Genomic DNA, 13,929 nt, shown 5'->3' with positions numbered 1-13,929 from the left:
CCATGGTGCAATATTATTGGAACATGGCCAAAAAAGAGACTTGTTTGTATTTAAAATGAAGTAACAGGAAGGTTTAGGGTATACACACTTACTGTAATTGAACACGAACATATCTATTTATTACTACATAGTACACACAATTATTTTTAAGTGCAAATAATTGTGCGGGAACATCCACTGTGTCGCTCAACTTATACCTTCTGAGAAGCAGTGTCCTCTACAGTGGACATTTTTTGTATCAGTTTGGAAAATGCAGTTTCTCAAAAAGGTCAACTCACATCTTAACTTTTAATAATGTAAATACTTAAAAAATTGACGTTTAGCTTCGCTGGCTTCATCTTTTCCTCGGCACGGTGCGCCTTGACCGAGTCTTTTTTGGCTTGGAACTGTCGAGACGAACGTGGAGCACTTTATTACCTCCGCCAGGGTTTGTTTGTCTGTTTGTTAGCAACATAACTTAAAAGGTTATGGACAGATTTTTGAAAAAAACAGTTCCTCTTAACTACTACTGTGATTTAAAACATTTGTACAACACTTAAGACCTTTATTATATCAGTATGTGGAATTAAATTATGGAATAGATTAAGCAAAGAAATCAAACAATGTACTAATAAAATCCACTTCAAGAAACTCTTCAAACTTAAAGTGTGTACGAGGTACAAAGAAGAACAACCATGATAAACATTCTGAATGTATTCCGTCCATCCATTCATTTTCTAGATAATCTTACTTATCTCACCATATGAAATATAACTTACTTCACTCATTATTATCTATTTATTTATTTTAATGTTATTACTTGTGGAGTATATTGTGAATACATTGAGAACAGGAAGTGAACAAAAGTGTTAGCAACTGCTATGTAAAGTAAAAGGGGTAGGATTAAATAAGCTCTGCTTCTTCCTTCTCCTTTTCAAACATGTTGAATAGAGAAACTGGAAATTGTGATGTGTGTTCCAAATAAACTCAAACTCAAGTGGAACACACTTTACTTTCTGCTGTCTCTCCCCTTTACGACATTCCACACACCCACAATGCGGTCCCACGTTGTGCAGAGGATTCTGGGAGATGTAGTTTATTTTCAAACCCGCCAGAAAAAAAACTACACTGACCAAGTTTTCGTTTGATACCGTCAAGCGTCACGGCATTATTGTGAAGATTTCAAAACCGCAATGCCGCGCTATCTACAATACCGTTACATCCCTAGTAATTAGATTTTGATAGTTAATACAGAGTGGCATTGTGGTCCTTTTATCCTCATCTCAATTGATGTTTCAGGCATACTTGCCAACCTTGAGACCTCCGAATTCGGGAGATGGTGGATAGGGGCGGGGTTTGGTGGTAGCGGGGGTGTATATTGTAGCGTCCCGGAAGAGTTAGTGCTGCCAGGGGTTCTGGGTATTTGTTCTGTTGTGTTTATGTTGTGTTACGGTGCGGATGTTCTCCCGAAATGTGTTTGTCCTTCTTGTTTGGTGTGGGTTCACAGTGTGGCGCATATTGTGACCTGTATGGCTGTTGATCAAGTATGCCTTGCATTCACTTGTGTGTGTGTGTACAAGCCGCATATATTATGTGATTGGTTGAAAAGCTGACGTGACGACAGGTTGTAGAGGACGCTAAAGGCAGTGTCATTAAGGCACGCCCCCAATAATGTTGTCCGGGTGGAAATCGGGAGAAATTCGGGAGAATGGTTGCCCTGGGAGATTTTCGGGAGGGGCACTGAAATTCGGGAGTCTCCCGGGAAAATCGGGAGGGTTGGCAAGTATGGTTTCAGGTGTTTCAATTAAAGCGATCAGAATAGATTTGATTGCTTTCTGGAAGTTTATTTGATTATTTTATTATGTGCGGTGTACACTGCATCCAAACTTCAAGCGCAATACAATCATTCACCTTCCATTAATGCAGCCTCAGAGGCTTGTAAGAACAAAAGTACTCAAGTTGATGGGAGAATACGCGGCAGGCCCCGTTCGACACAAGTTGTAGTTCACGTTTTTACTGCGTCCTTTCTGATTTTACTCCATCAGGGACGCAGGACGCGAGCTTGGCAACATGACTGACACAGGTGCAGCCCCCGTCACGTGCGCACACTTAAACGCTGATATTTTATTGAGGATTCTCGCCACGTCCGTGCGGCGTTCTCCTTCTCATGAGGATCTGAGAAGCGCCATTGTGCTCTGTGGCGTCTCGCTCGGAGGAAATGCCAGCAGATTACAGCCTCCATTCATATCTGATGGCCTGTGAACTCACTTCGTGGAAGGGCGCGGGGGCTCGATCAGCGACACACGAGTTGGGAATTGTTGGGAATCGTACTTTGCCATAAAGCGTGCGCAATATTTGCGCGTGCTGACGCAAACATTGTGCACGCGTTTAATCGGCAGTCCTGCGGCGTCCGCGTTGCGCTCTGCTAATTAGGGTCCAGCGGAGGCCTCTTGTTTGTCCGCGGGCTTCCTGTTCAGCTCGGACACAAGTCGCTCTGTGTCCACTATCTCAGCCCTGATAGAGACAGTTGGGGGGGGGGGCATATGTGGGAGGGGTTGTGTACAATGAATGAGCTCATATCGCCAGTCTTCTCCTGTCTCGCCTGGAAGCTGGAAGGCACTCCACCAGGTGGTCAACGGGATCTTTGGGAGCGTTTAGTTGTGAGTTTCTTTACTTTCGTTTTGTGTGTGAGAGTGTGTGTGTGTGTGTGTGTGTATGTGAGTGAGGAAATCCCAGATCCAAACTCCCGCTTCCTCAGAGCAAACTTTTTTTAAATGATTCCCTTTCCTGCCTTGCTCTGCCGTCTCGTGCTCGTCTCCTCAGGAAGCGGCCTTAAAGTCGGCTAATACGTGCTTATGTTGTCATTTCATTTGACTTGTTGCCATGTTTTATGATGACGCTGCAGTACGGTAATAATTACACTTTTGTCATCACAACACTTTCACTCTAACAAAAAGATGTTGGCTCCTATTAGTAGTTCAATCTTTCTCAAATAGTGGAGCGGCGCGGCGCAATTCCAGGGTGCGTGTGACACCGAGGAACATGCTTTATCAGTATTATGCTTCAAAAAGCGTCATTGTAGCTATTAATCTTGACTTCCTTATTTTATTTATACAAAAAAAAAGTTTCTCATTTTTGCTTTGTAGTTTAAAGTGTTTTATATATTTTGCGCCTGAGTTAATGTTGCTGATCAATTTGAATGTAAGGGACAAGCGGTAGAAAATGGATGGATGGATGGATGTTTATTAGTTGATTTAATTATATTTTTTAGTATCAAATGGCTCAAATTTCTTCAAAAATTTTTTGTAGTTTAAATAAGGATTTCATTTTTTTTTTAGGCATATTGATGCACTTTAAATATGTTCTGTCACGAAAAGAAAAATGTTTATAAAGTTATTCTTTGTTGTTAAGTTAAAGTTAAAGTACCAATGATTGTCACACACACACTAGGTGTGGTGAAATTTGTCCTCAGCATTTGACCCATCCCCTTGTTCACCCCCTGGGAGGTGAGGGGAGCAGTGAGCTGCAGCGCTGGCCGCGCCCGGGAATCATTTTTGGTGATTTAACCCCCAATTCCAACCCTTGATGCTGAGTGCCAAGCAGGGAGGTAATAGGTCCCATTTGTTGATCTATATTTCTTATGATACAATGTTACGCAAGAGTGTACTTATAACAATTTTATGGGCAAATGATTCTATTGAGAGTGGGGGATGGGGGGCACAGAATGTTTTGTTCTTCTTGGGGAGTGTAACAACAAAATAATTGAGGATCCCTGTATGTATTCATGTTCTGTTGCAATTAAAGGTACTGGAAACAAGCTAGAGCAAATATAAACTTGATGTGCTTGTATTGTTGTGGACAACGCACGTGTACCTAATGTTGTGGCCTATCAGGACATGGTATAGTCGCGTCCAGGCATGCTGATTATGTGAGTCATGTGCAAGTTCAGTGTTCTGTCATTGTGAGTGGGATTTTAAAAGGAATGTTCCATAATGGCATTGAAGACGTTGTTGCTATTCATGTCCACTTACAAGACGATCGAAAAGAAGCAAAACAGACGGTCAAACCACGTCTTTCCTGTCACTCAAACCACAAAAACAATATGGAGGTGCAGGATGAGGGATTGACGAGTCACCTATTGGAATAATAGTGATCCCTGCCTTGGCACGTGCTTTTATTTTGAAATCCACCATGTGCTGCATGCCACAAGACAACCCCTCACACTGAAGTTCTTACCGTGTGACTCCCCGCCTCAAAGGACGCCGTCAGGCTGCAGTAATCTGATTACTCTGGAGCGCTTCAGTAATGCAGTTTGTGCGCCAAGTTAAACTTGGTGGAAAATTGGAGCCGATGTGCATCAACCAGCGGTCACATTCTCAGCTAGCGTTCAATCGCTACTTTGAATAGACCTCCACTGTTGCCAATCTAAAGGAGCGTCAGTTTGATTCACACTATGGAGTCAAGGCTGATCAAAATGTGTGATGGATGCCCGAGTGCATTGTGGGTAATGTAGTCGCTTTAATGAGCTTTTATGGGAGAAAGGGCAGAATGTAGAGCGAGCATCTCCGTGGTGACCAGGACTCAATCAGGACGGGTCTTAGGCGGGGAGCTGGATGACCACATAGGTGACACCTGGGAGATGAGGATGGAGCGCGGTGTTGTGGGAAGCAGAAGGAATGTTTTGTCTTGGCTGGAATGATGACATTTACCCCCCCACGCCTCGCCACAATCAGTCATGCATTGTTTTTAAAACCTTTCTGAGATAAGAGAAAGCTTTAGATTTCTGCAAGTGTCATTTGGGGCTTAACCTTTACACCAAGCTACAAAGTTGCAGCTGTCGGCCATTGTGGTTTGAAGGGTGTATTTTTATTTTTTGGGGGGAGGGGGGGAGATTATTAGGGGTCGTACTTGAACCAGCTACTAGGAAATTCACCCAATCACCACTTAAATTAAAAACCCTGTTTAGTCAATGGAAAGGGAACAGTGATTCGCCAGAATTGTGAGTTTTGACTGTAAGGGTATAAGTTACCGATTTCACATAAATGGTAAATGGGTCGTACTTGTATAGCGCTTTTCTACCTTTTTTTTTTAAGGAACTCAAAGCGCTTTGACACTATTTTCCACATCCACCCATTCACACACACAAAAACATAAATTAGCACAGGGGTCGTTGAAAGAGCCTTATTGGACCAAAAATACAAACAAATTATCTGTCTGGAGCCTCAAAAAATGAAAAGCCGTATGTACCGTAATTTCCGGACTATAAGCCGCTACTTTTTCCCCTCGTTCTGGTCCCTGCGGCTTATACAACGGTGCGGCTTATATATGGCCTGTTCTTCTCCGACACCGACGAAGAGGATTTCGGTGGTTTTAGTACGCAGGAGGAAGACGATGACACAATGATTAAAGACTGACTTTTCATATACCGGTAGGCTGGTTATTTTGATAACGTACAGGCGAGCACTTTGTATTACTTTGCACCGTTGTATTATTTGTACTCTGCACGAATGCTGTTCGCCATGTCAAAGATGTGAAAGTTTGATTGAATGATTGAAAGATTTATTGTTAATAAATGGGACGCTTTGCGTTCCCAAACAGTCATCTCTGTCCCGACAATCCCCTCCGTGGTAGCAGGAACCCCTATATACTACGGTAATTACACATCAAAACCCTGCGGCTTATAGTCGGGTGCGGCTTATATATGGAGCAATCTGTATTTTCCCCTAAATTTAGCTGGTGCGGCTTATAGTCAGGTGCGGCTTATAGTCCGGAAATTGCGGTAAGTCTTATAATGAAGGCAACACATGACGTGTCTATATTAGCTATATTAGCCTACTATCAAAATGAGTTTGTGTCGCAGGCTGAAGCAAATCTTCGTTGACAGAAATGTTGAAATGCAATATTTATTCTACACATTTTTACAACGTTAGAAACCATTAGTAACTCAGAGGCTACTCAGAAGGTGAGAACTCCTGGAACAGACTGGCTTTTAATGGCCAAAGGTATAGATGTGTGTGTCCAAGTTAAAGGAAACGGCAGGCTATCTTCTTTTAATAGATTTATTACCATCTTTGGCAAGTTAGGTAATGTTTGCTGTGGTCTGGAATAACATGGCACACAAACAACTATCTGAAATGCTGCCAATATTACATACAGATAATGTGTCATGAGACATGCAAAACTAAATTATATACAAAGAAGATAAAAGTAAAGGAACTGAAATTAGCTCAAATATACCTACAAATGAGGCATAATGATGCAATATGTACATACAGCTAGCCTAAATAGCATGTTAGCATTGGTTAGCTTGCAGTCACGCACAGTATAAAGCGTTTGGTGGACAAAATGAGACAAAGAAGGAGTGGAAGATTTTACATGTAAACAAACTGTTGCGTCACAGTCCACACTATGGTGAGTTCAAGAACCGCCAAAATTAGTAGGACAAAACGTTGTTCACCAAATAGTGAAGCATACACACAAACATATTAAAAAGTGTTTTTTTTCTAACAATTGGGAAGGTTTGTGTCATGTTTGTCCTCTAACAAAAAACATACTAAAACAAAAACAAAAATTCCACCATCTTTTTCCATTGTCAATCCTTTTTTAAAAATGCTCCAGGGACTTGTTTACTCGCTCATGGGCGACGATGACTTGCCAAAATTGTGGGTTTCGATTGTGGGTGCAGCCTGTCGGCGAAGTTCGATATTTGACATGAAATAAGACGAGCTTTTCTTTCAGATTTGCCCTTTGCGGACCCTGAGATCTTGCGGCACTCGTCTCCTAGTTATTCCAAAAGTCAGGACACAAATTCCGGGGTTGGCATTTTTCAAATGTTGTGGCCCCCGTCAACAGAACAATTAAACAGCTTGTCGGAGAACCTCAGGACTCCAGAGAACGTTTTTGTTTTGAAGCGCAGGCCTAAGACCCACCCTTTTTGATTAGGCTTTTATTGAATATTTATTAATTTTATTGAAGTCATTCTTACTTCACTTTTTGTTCTTATTGTTTGTGCTTGATTTTATTTAGTTCTGTTCATTTATTATATAATTACTGTACATATGTTGTATAAAATGAATAAATACAAATGATTTGCCCACACTGATGGCAACATAACCTCAACAACGTGTTGATATGTGAGTGGGCTTATTCCAGCGGCGGACACAAAAAGAGGCTTTTATACTCTTTCATACTTGTTTTCAGGCAACATTCTTGGATTACATCAGTCCGTCTCAAATAGTGGGGGGTGCGGTGCCAGGGTGTGCGCGTGTGACCTCGGGGAACATGCTTCTCTTGCCATACCAGAATATGAAGAAGCGTATGTAGCACTTGGCTTCACTGTAACCACACCTTTAATGTTATTAAGGATACAATGTTATGCAGAGGTGTAGTTATAACAATTTTCTAGACAATTTACACTATTAATAGTCATGGTGGAGATATCATTCCTGATATAATTTTCTCCCTGGCGTCATGTGATCTAGTCAGCATCACATGTAGTGTTGTCCCGGTACCAAAATATTTCGGTAATTTTCTAAATAAAGGTGACCACAAAAAATGTAATTATTGGCTTTATTTTTAAAAAAATTTTTTACGGTACATTAAACATATGTTTCTTATTGCAAGTTTGTCCTTAAATGAATTAAATAAGTTAATTTCGGTCATATAATCAACCATTTTGTGTGATCAGTTTAACAGTACAGATTATACATATTTAACAATCATACACATTTACACACAAAAAGAAAGGAAAAGAATGACCGAAAAGGAAAAGGCTCAAGCCAAGGCTTATACTTGCCTATCCTATACCATCACTGAAAATAAGATTACCTGCCGTACCAGAATGTAAAATATAAATGCTAAATAAAATAGTGAACATACAAGACAACTTGTCTTTTAGTAGTAAGTAAACAAACAAAGGCTCCTAATTTAGCTGCTGACATATGCAGTAACATATTGTGTCATTTTCCATTATATTATTTTGTCAAAATTATTAAGGACAAGTGGTAGAAAATGAATGATTAATCTACTTGCTCATTTACTGTTAATATCTGCTTACTTTCTCTTTCAACATCTGTTACAATGTAATAATCACTTATTATTCTGTTAGTTAGTTTTGGATGATACCACAAATTTGGGTATCAATCCGATACCAAGTAGTTACAGGATCATACATTGGTCATATTCAAAGTCCTCATGTGTCCAAGGACATATTTCTTGAGTTTATAAACATAATATACATTTAAAAAAAACGAAATAAGATTTTGTGATGCTAAAAAATATCGATGTAATCATAGTAGTGTCGACTAGATACGCTCCAGTACTTGGTATCATCACAGTAGATGTTAGGTGTAGATCCACCAATGGTGTTTGTTTATATTGTAGCGTCCGGGAAGAGTTGGTGCTGCAGGAAATTCTGGGAATTTGTTCTGTAGAGTTTATGTTGTGTTGCGGTGCAAATATTCTCCCAAAATGTGTTTGTCATTGTTGTTTAGTGTGGTTTCACTATAAGGCACATATTTATGACAGTGTTGGCGTTGTTCACACGGCCACCCTTAGTGTGACATGTATGGTTGTTGAGTAAGTATGCCCTTCATTCACATGTGAGTAGTGTGTTCAAAGTTAAGTTGGATGGCTTAATGGTAAATGATTGGATATAATGAAATCTTGTCTTGACTTTGTCACCTATAGGCAAGTGTTTAGTCATCCATTATCATGACTTTGATGTGCAGCGGTGTTAAGTGAAGCATGTATACTGTAATTATCACTTGTCCTACAGGGCTGATACTTCATTGCTGACTGTGGACAGACATTAGCCGCAAGCTAGCCAGCTAGCTAGCCATGTCTTAAAGCACTTCTTCCTTAGAGCGTTCTGCATGACACGACGGGTGGGGGTGGGCCGGTACTCTTTAGAGCCGGTATAGTACCGAATATGATTGTCAGAATAATTGTATCTAAGTTCTCACAAAACTTTGTGTTACATTGAGTTCAGCTCACCCTGCGAGAGGACAAAAGCTGTCTTTGATCCTACCAAGCAGAAGGCTTGTAAAACTCCACTGTGTACGATGGGAAGCGACATGAAGGCGTCGGTTTCTTTGATTTATTGTAATCCACAGGAAGATTTTGTCTTGACCCAAGATCTACAAAGCGGAGAGGAAGCAGGGCCTCACTCCCCTCCAGGCACCTTTTATTTGAACTGTTTTACGACCTTTTCTTTGAACTGTTTTGTAACAAAGGCGATGGCTGTTTACGACCCCCCTCCCTTAGAAACAGCTGTTGCCATGTAATCAGGGAAAGTCCAAATAAAAGAGGGGGCGTACAATCTTTCGTCAGAACGTGGTGAAGACTGTGCAAGAGTACAGCCCAGACCTTTCTCCTCAATTGAGCCAAATTTAATTCTGTCTCTGTTTAATTCCTTGCTTCTTGTCTTGTTTAATAGATGTCATCAGTGTTTGAACCTGACAATGATGCTTTTCAGAGGCGGTATGGTACCGAAAATGATTCATTAGTATCACGGTACTATACTAATATCGGTATATCGTACAACCCTAATCACATGATGTTAATTTTTCTTTTAGCGTCACTGCCACCATGTAGTCAACAATTCTAGGAAAATACGGCTCAACATGACCTCATCTCTGTCGTCCTGGTCTTGAGTTTTGTTTGACTTTCTTCCTCCGGTTTCCTCCTCCAAGGACGCCAAGCGCTCGGCGGAGGTGGTCGCATCTCCCTCGCTGGACGTCTTCCTCCCCGACGACGAGGACAACCCTTACGAGTCGGTCACCACCGCCGTCACCCGCAAACCCTGCTCGTTGGACATCAGCCACGCCTGTCCACGCAACGGTAGGTTGTTGCTCCTTATTAAGTGTGCTGAGTGGTTTGCTGCTGCCACCAAGTGGACCGGAGTTGCTACGTTTTAGTTGACGAAAACAAGTCAGTTGTCCCCTGCGCTGTACGGCTTTTGTGGGCTGTACCTGACGCCGCAGGTTGCCGCAGCAACCGCACGGTGGTGAATCTCCTGTATGTAACCATGGGAACTGCATCGGCAGTGACAACCTCCTATAACCTCAATAAAGAGAGGGAAGGTAGTTTTGTCCGTGCGTAACGTGTGCAGACAAGGTTCCTTGAAATGAGCGACGTAAGCGAGCACCGAGGGTTCTACCTAAAAGCAGAACCGTTCCCACGTCAGCAGTGAGGAGAAAATGACGGTGTCATGAGTGTAAATCCTTTCTCTGCGTGTGGACTTTTTAAGGGATTAACTTTCTGCCTTTCTTCCAACAACTTGTGAGAGGATAAGCCGCCATAGGAAGGGAAGGGGGTTTTGGTGGGGGGTTAGAGGGGCATCGAGGATCCCTGCTCTGAATCCACTCGCTTGTCAGCCTAATTGGACTCGTGTGCCATTTCCTGGGTTCTTTCGTCACTACAAGTGAGGGGAGTGAGAGAGAAAATGGGGGAGAGATGACACTCGGGATAAAAAGATGATCTGTAAGCACTTTTTGGTTTATGGTTGCATTTTTATTCACCCATTTTGGACTGGCTTTTACCCACTAATCACAGAGCAGCAGTTTATCTGCCGTGGAAACAGCGCCTTCCTTTGCCCGAGGTTGTAATTACGCATGCATGTTTGTGAGTTAAAGTTAAAGTACCACTGATAGTCACACACACACTAAGTGTGTTGAAATTACTCTCTGTGTTTGACCCATCCCCTTGTTCCACCCCCTGGGAGGTGAGGGGAGCAGCGAGCAGCAGTGGTGGCCGCGCTCGGGAATCATTTTGGTGATTTAACCCCCAATTCCAACCCTTGATGCTGAGTGCCAAGCAGGGAGGTAATGGGTCCCATTTTTATAGTCTTTGGTATGACTCGGCCGGGGTTTGAACTCACGACCTACCGATCTCAGGGAACTGCCCTTTTTTTTAATTATGCCTATCGTTCACAATCTTTATGAGAAACGAGAAGACAAAAGTTGTTTTTTTTCGCTTTCTAACATATAAAAATTGGCTCGTTCTTTGTGGATAGCAATGCAACTATGGGAACAATTCATTCTACCTCTACATCACGTTAAAAATGCATTCAAAAACCCTCGACAATACTTCATTTACGTTACGTAATGTGTATAATAACCAAACGTAGCAACATTGTTGTTGTAAGAGCAAACACTGAGGAACTCTTTTTCTCGCGTAGTAACACAGCTGTAGAAGCTAACTATGGCAAGAGATAAGCTAGCTTCTACGTTAGCACGAAACGCGTTTGAGTTTGTAATGTGATAAGACACCAATCTTACTGGCTGAAAAACATGAACAATCATATTACAGTATCTGTAATATGATGTTTTGTTTGTACACAGCTAGCCAGACAGCGTATGTACTGTAGTGTACTAACAGTTGCTAGTCTGGTCCAGCTAGCCGTGGTAGTTTCCTGTTGATCCATCTATTTATGAAAAAATATCATATGTTCGATGTTTAATTGTTTTTATTGGTCTTATCTATTAATCCTCTATATTTATGTAAATTATAAGTAGAAATGTTTATTTTATAATTGATTCTACACATTTTATTTTAGCATTTTTTAAATTTTTGTGTTATTTTCAGAGTTATGATTATTAAAAAGATGTATAAAATATATTTTACATTAAAACATTTATTGTTCCTATTTTTTGAATACTATATATTTATTTTAATTCACAGTACATAGGTTATTTAAAAAAAAGTTATATGTATTTATAGAAATATATTTAATGTAGCACGGTGGAAGAGGGCTTAGTGCGTCTGCCTCACAATACGAAGGTCCTGGGTTCGATCCTGCGCTCGGGATCTTTCTGTGTGGAGTTTGCATGTTCTCTCCGTGACTGCGTGGGTTCCCTCCGGGTACTCCGGCTTCCTCCCACCTCCAAAGACATGCACCTGGGGATAGGTCGATTGGCAACACTAAATGGGCCCTAGTGTGTGAATGTGAATGTTGTCTGTCTATCTGTGTTGGTCCTGTGATGAGGTGGCGACTTGTCCAGGGTGTACACCGCCTTCCGCCCAATTGTAGCTGAGATAGGCTGCAGCACCCCCTGCGACCCCAAAAGGGATAAGCGGTAGAACATGGATGGATGGATGTAGTTGATGGAATACTTTTAGAATATAAATTATAATTATTTTAGAATTGTACCTGTATTTATGTATTTACTTTGGGGCTTTATTGCCCGGTTACTTTTCCAAAATAGGTTTAATTAATAGTATTTCATTTGTATTCATTTTAAAGATGTATACTCATTTCATGCTTTTTATGTTTGGTTATTTTTAAAACATATGCTTATATAATATAATAACATTTAATTTATCTTCATATATATAGATATATATATACTTAATCTGAGGCTTTAAGTGCTAAGTTGCTTTCAAAAAACATATTTAATAGTATTAATTTATTTTAATTGTAGTATATATATATATATATATATATATATATATATATATATATATATATATATATATATATATATATATATATATATATATATATATATATATATATATATTTATATATATATATATATATATATATATATATATATATATATATATATATATATATATATATATATATATATATATATATATATATATATATATATATATATATATATATATATGTATATATACATACACAGTCGTGATCAAAAGTTTACATACACTTGTAAAGAACATAATGTCATGGCTGTCTTGATTTTCCAATAATTTCTAGAACTTATATTTTTTTGTGATAGAGTGATTGGAGCACATACTTGTTGGTCACAAAAAACATTCATGAAGTTTGGTTCTTTTATGAATTTATTATGGGTCTCTGAAAATGTGACCAAATCTGCTGGGTCAAAAGTATACATACAGCAATGTTAATATTTGGTTACATGTCCCTTGGCAAGTTTTTAACTGAATAAGGTGCTTTTGGTAGACATCCACAAGCTTCTGACAAGCGTCTGGTTGAGTTTTTGACCACTCCTCTTGACAAAATTGGTGCAGTTCAGCTAAATTTGCTGGTTTTCTGACATGGCAGCTCCCGCCATCAGTGTGTGAATGTGTGTGTGTGAATGGGTGGATGTGGAAATAGTGTCAAAGCGCTTTGAGTTCCTTAAAAAATGTAGAAAAGCACTATACAAGTACAACCCATTTACCATTTACCATGGATTTGTTTCTTCAGCATTGTCCACACGTTTAAGCCAAGACTTTGGGAAGGCCATTCTAAAACCTTAATTCTAGCCTGATTTAGCCATTCCTTTACCACTTTTGACGTGTGTTTGGGGTCATTGTCCTGTTGGAACACCCAACTGCGCCCAAGACCCAAAATCCAGTCTGATGATTTTAAGTTGTCCTGAAGAATTTTGAGGTAATCCTCCTTTTTCATAGTCCCATTTACCATATTTGTTTCATCTGACATCACATGGACAAAGATAAGACCTTCTGGAAGAAAGTTCTGTGGTCAGATGAAACAAAAATTGAGCTGTTTGGCCACAATACCCAGCAATATGTTTGGAGGAGAAAAGGTGAGGCCTTTAATCCCAGGAACACCATTCCTACCGTCAAGCATGGTGGTGGTAGTATTATGCTCTGGGCCTGTTTTGCTGCCAATGGAACTGGGGCTTTACAGAGAGTAAATGGGACAATGAAAAAGGAGGATTACCTCCAAATTCTTCTTAAGAGCTGTACAAATACCGTAATTTCCGGACTATAAGCCGCTACTTTTTCCCCTCGTTCTGGTCCCTGCAGCTTATACAACGGTGCGGCTTATTTACGGCCTGTTCTTCTCCGACACAGACGAAGAGGATTTCGGTGGTTTTAGTACGCAGGAGGAAGACGATGACACAATGATTAAAGACTGACTTTTCATATACCGGTAGGCTGGTTATTTTGATAACGTACATGCGAGCACTTTGTATTACTTTGCACCGTTGTATTATTTGTACTCTGCAC

General features: G+C 40.3%; 1 protein-coding gene across 4 annotated transcripts in view; it reads left to right on the top strand.

Annotated features, from left to right (window-relative positions):
• The window catches only part of anks1b (ankyrin repeat and sterile alpha motif domain containing 1B), a 227,437-nt gene that overhangs the window by 110,271 nt on the left and 103,237 nt on the right, over positions 1 to 13,929 (top strand). For all 4 annotated transcript variants that reach the window (XM_062064802.1, XM_062064805.1, XM_062064803.1 and 1 more), the window contains one exon: positions 9,672 to 9,819. In XM_062064802.1, coding sequence (XP_061920786.1) covers positions 9,672 to 9,819 — 148 coding nt within the window. The remainder of the gene's footprint in view (positions 1 to 9,671; positions 9,820 to 13,929) is intronic.

Source organism: Entelurus aequoreus, linkage group LG12 (assembly GCF_033978785.1).
Source record: "Entelurus aequoreus isolate RoL-2023_Sb linkage group LG12, RoL_Eaeq_v1.1, whole genome shotgun sequence".
Lineage (NCBI taxonomy): Eukaryota > Metazoa > Chordata > Actinopteri > Syngnathiformes > Syngnathidae > Entelurus > Entelurus aequoreus.
The sequence above is the reverse complement of the archived record's forward strand: the minus strand, read 5'-3'. Positions and strand labels throughout refer to the sequence as shown.